At 46.9% G+C, this 2,500-nt stretch overlaps 1 protein-coding gene across 5 annotated transcripts in view; it reads left to right on the plus strand.

The window, feature by feature from the left end:
• vaspb (vasodilator stimulated phosphoprotein b) overlaps positions 1-2,500 on the plus strand; it is a 55,197-nt gene that overhangs the window by 28,923 nt on the left and 23,774 nt on the right. For all 5 annotated transcript variants that reach the window (XM_063205527.1, XM_063205531.1, XM_063205529.1 and 2 more), the window contains exon 2: positions 680-851. In XM_063205527.1, the coding sequence (XP_063061597.1) occupies positions 680-851 (172 nt within the window). The remainder of the gene's footprint in view (positions 1-679; positions 852-2,500) is intronic.

Genomic DNA, 2,500 nt, shown 5'->3' on the forward strand with positions numbered 1-2,500 from the left:
TCAAAATTGATGTCCGTCCGTTTCTCCCTACAGTATATCACATCTGTATCGTGTATCTCTCTCCATCTCTGTGCCTGTCTCAGTATCTCTGTATTCCGCCCAATTGGGCTGCTTAGGATGGCTGTGTGCGGGTAAAACAGGCAAAAAGGGCATTTGGATTTGGGTTTTTCGGCAAATTTATGGCCATAGAAATCAATAGAATTTAGTTCAAATTGGACGGGATCTTGTGCTTTCAGGCGGGTTTTGAGGATTTTTGGGCCACGATGATGGTCTATGTCAATGATGATGCCAGTAAGACGTGTAATGATGAATCTAATCTAATCCCATCTACTGTATCTCCATCTCTGACAATGTGAGTTGTCAGGGCCACTGAAGGGTTTGGCCGGACCCAGAACAAAGTCCTCTAAAAGGGCTCCCCTCTCGATACGTAAAGTGCGATACATAACTGACCCAACTTTTCCATCTTCCCTGCGCCGGCTGCACTGTCAATGAATAATACTGTAATGATGACTATGTTGAATCTAATCTTTCCTATCTCCCTCCATCTCTCTGTCGCCCCCTCCAGCATCTGCCAATCTTGGGCCATGATGATGGTCTATGTCTATAACAATGCCAACAACATGTGTAATATTGGATCTAATCTATTCCCATCTACTGTATCTCCCTCTCCCTTGTCTAGTGAGTCCAGCATCTGCCAGGCGCGGGCCACGGTGATGATCTACGACGATGCCAATAAGAAGTGGGTCCCGGCGGGCACGGGGGCCCAGTGCTTCAGCAGGGTGCAGATCTACCACAACCCCACCACCAACGCCTTCAGAGTGGTGGGACGCAAGATGCAGACAGACCAGCAGGTAAGAGAGAGAGTGTGTGTGTGTGCACGTGTGGGTGTAATACCGGTATTGTGGTGTGCTGCCATCCAAGTCAAGCACTTCTACTTCGGGACTTTGAATTGAAGTGAATGGGGAGAGTCAAGTTAAATCCTGATTCCATTTGACACGTGCTCTGGATTTCACATATGATGACTGTGAATTTTAATATTAGATTGGTGTTGGAAGTTGGAGTTTTTGTGCGAGACTAGCTAATTGACTGCACATATGTGTGCCTCACATGTTTGATGTGAACTGAGGCTGAAGGTGGGTGGCCAGCCCTTCCGCTCCACCGCAGTTGAAGTGGCTGCACGTCAGACATGCGACTTCTCTTGTGTAGTCCAAATAATTACGTATTTTTTGCATGCACACAACTCGCAAATTGATTGGCAAGTAAAGTCAACAACCACCATTGATTATCATTAATTCTGAGGCACAGCATGTGTGTGCTCTAGAGGGAGAATAGTTTTGATCAGCCCTTTAGATCCCAGTCACGCACAGTGTGCCTGTGATATTGTGGTGTGATACTGTGGCAACATCTACAGACAAGCAGGTAAATAACATTTGTGTCCGCATGACTGCTTCACACACACATACATGCATACAGATGGGCAGGCAGCATGTGTGCACCTTGCGTGCAAGCATGTATGCATTCACATGGGCCGCTCGCTTCTGTCTGCCTGTCCGCATTGCTCTGCTGCGTCTGCGTTTTCCACGTCTGTACGTTTCTCTCCTGTGTGCACTTATTGCTATGCTGTGTCTGACTTCTTTAGAGGGAAACAGCTGTCGGTGTCAGACAGACAGAGTGAGTGTGTGACCATGACTATGTAACTCCAGACTTTGAAGCTGTTTGAGGCCCCTTGTCCTTCCCCACTGCTTCTCCACTAGCTTGCACTGCAAGACGGCCACTTCTACCAACAAGGCACGTTAAGCAAAATGAAACGAAAGGTCCTTATTTTACACAACACTAGTGCCGTGCACCTGCTAGAGCTATGCACGTGACTTAGTGGGTATACCCAAAACCAAAAGCAGTGATTGGTTAATTAAAGGCAGGGGAACACAATCGAGTCTTTGCGGCAGAACTTTTTGCCTTGACTCCCGTTTCTCTCACACCGGCGAGCCGTTGCTCTGACCCATCTGTTCGCATCACTGCAGTGTCCTGCCTTGTCACTGCTCTCACTCATTGTCACACAATGGTGTGGAGCAAGCTATCGGCTCGCTACAAGAGTAGGGTCATCCCTCTCAACCTCTCAGAAGCTTGTGAAGAGGCTACTCTCTTCTGACAGCGATACCAGAGTTTCATGTGGAAACTAATTCTACTCCTCTAAACTAAAGCCTTCCTGCATTGTCTTCATCGTTCCTGCGCACTCCGTATCCCCCCACAATATGGTATGTAGTTCCTCTGGAAAACAATAAAATTAGATCATAAAAACATAGTTTGTGGCTGGAGAAGAGTAAGCAGAGCACTGCTTGTGTCCCTCCAAATCAACTGGTCCTCTTGAAGGGTGTAATGTTCAGGAAGGAAGGAAAAAATCTTTGGTCCGGGCAAGTTAATTAAAATAGTCAAAACCAATCTTCATTATGTACGCTAATGCATTAAAAATCACCAGCGCGAATCTGCCCTACGGTCTTCA

This window comes from Engraulis encrasicolus, chromosome 8, assembly GCF_034702125.1.
Source record: "Engraulis encrasicolus isolate BLACKSEA-1 chromosome 8, IST_EnEncr_1.0, whole genome shotgun sequence".
NCBI classification, from domain to species: domain Eukaryota; kingdom Metazoa; phylum Chordata; class Actinopteri; order Clupeiformes; family Engraulidae; genus Engraulis; species Engraulis encrasicolus.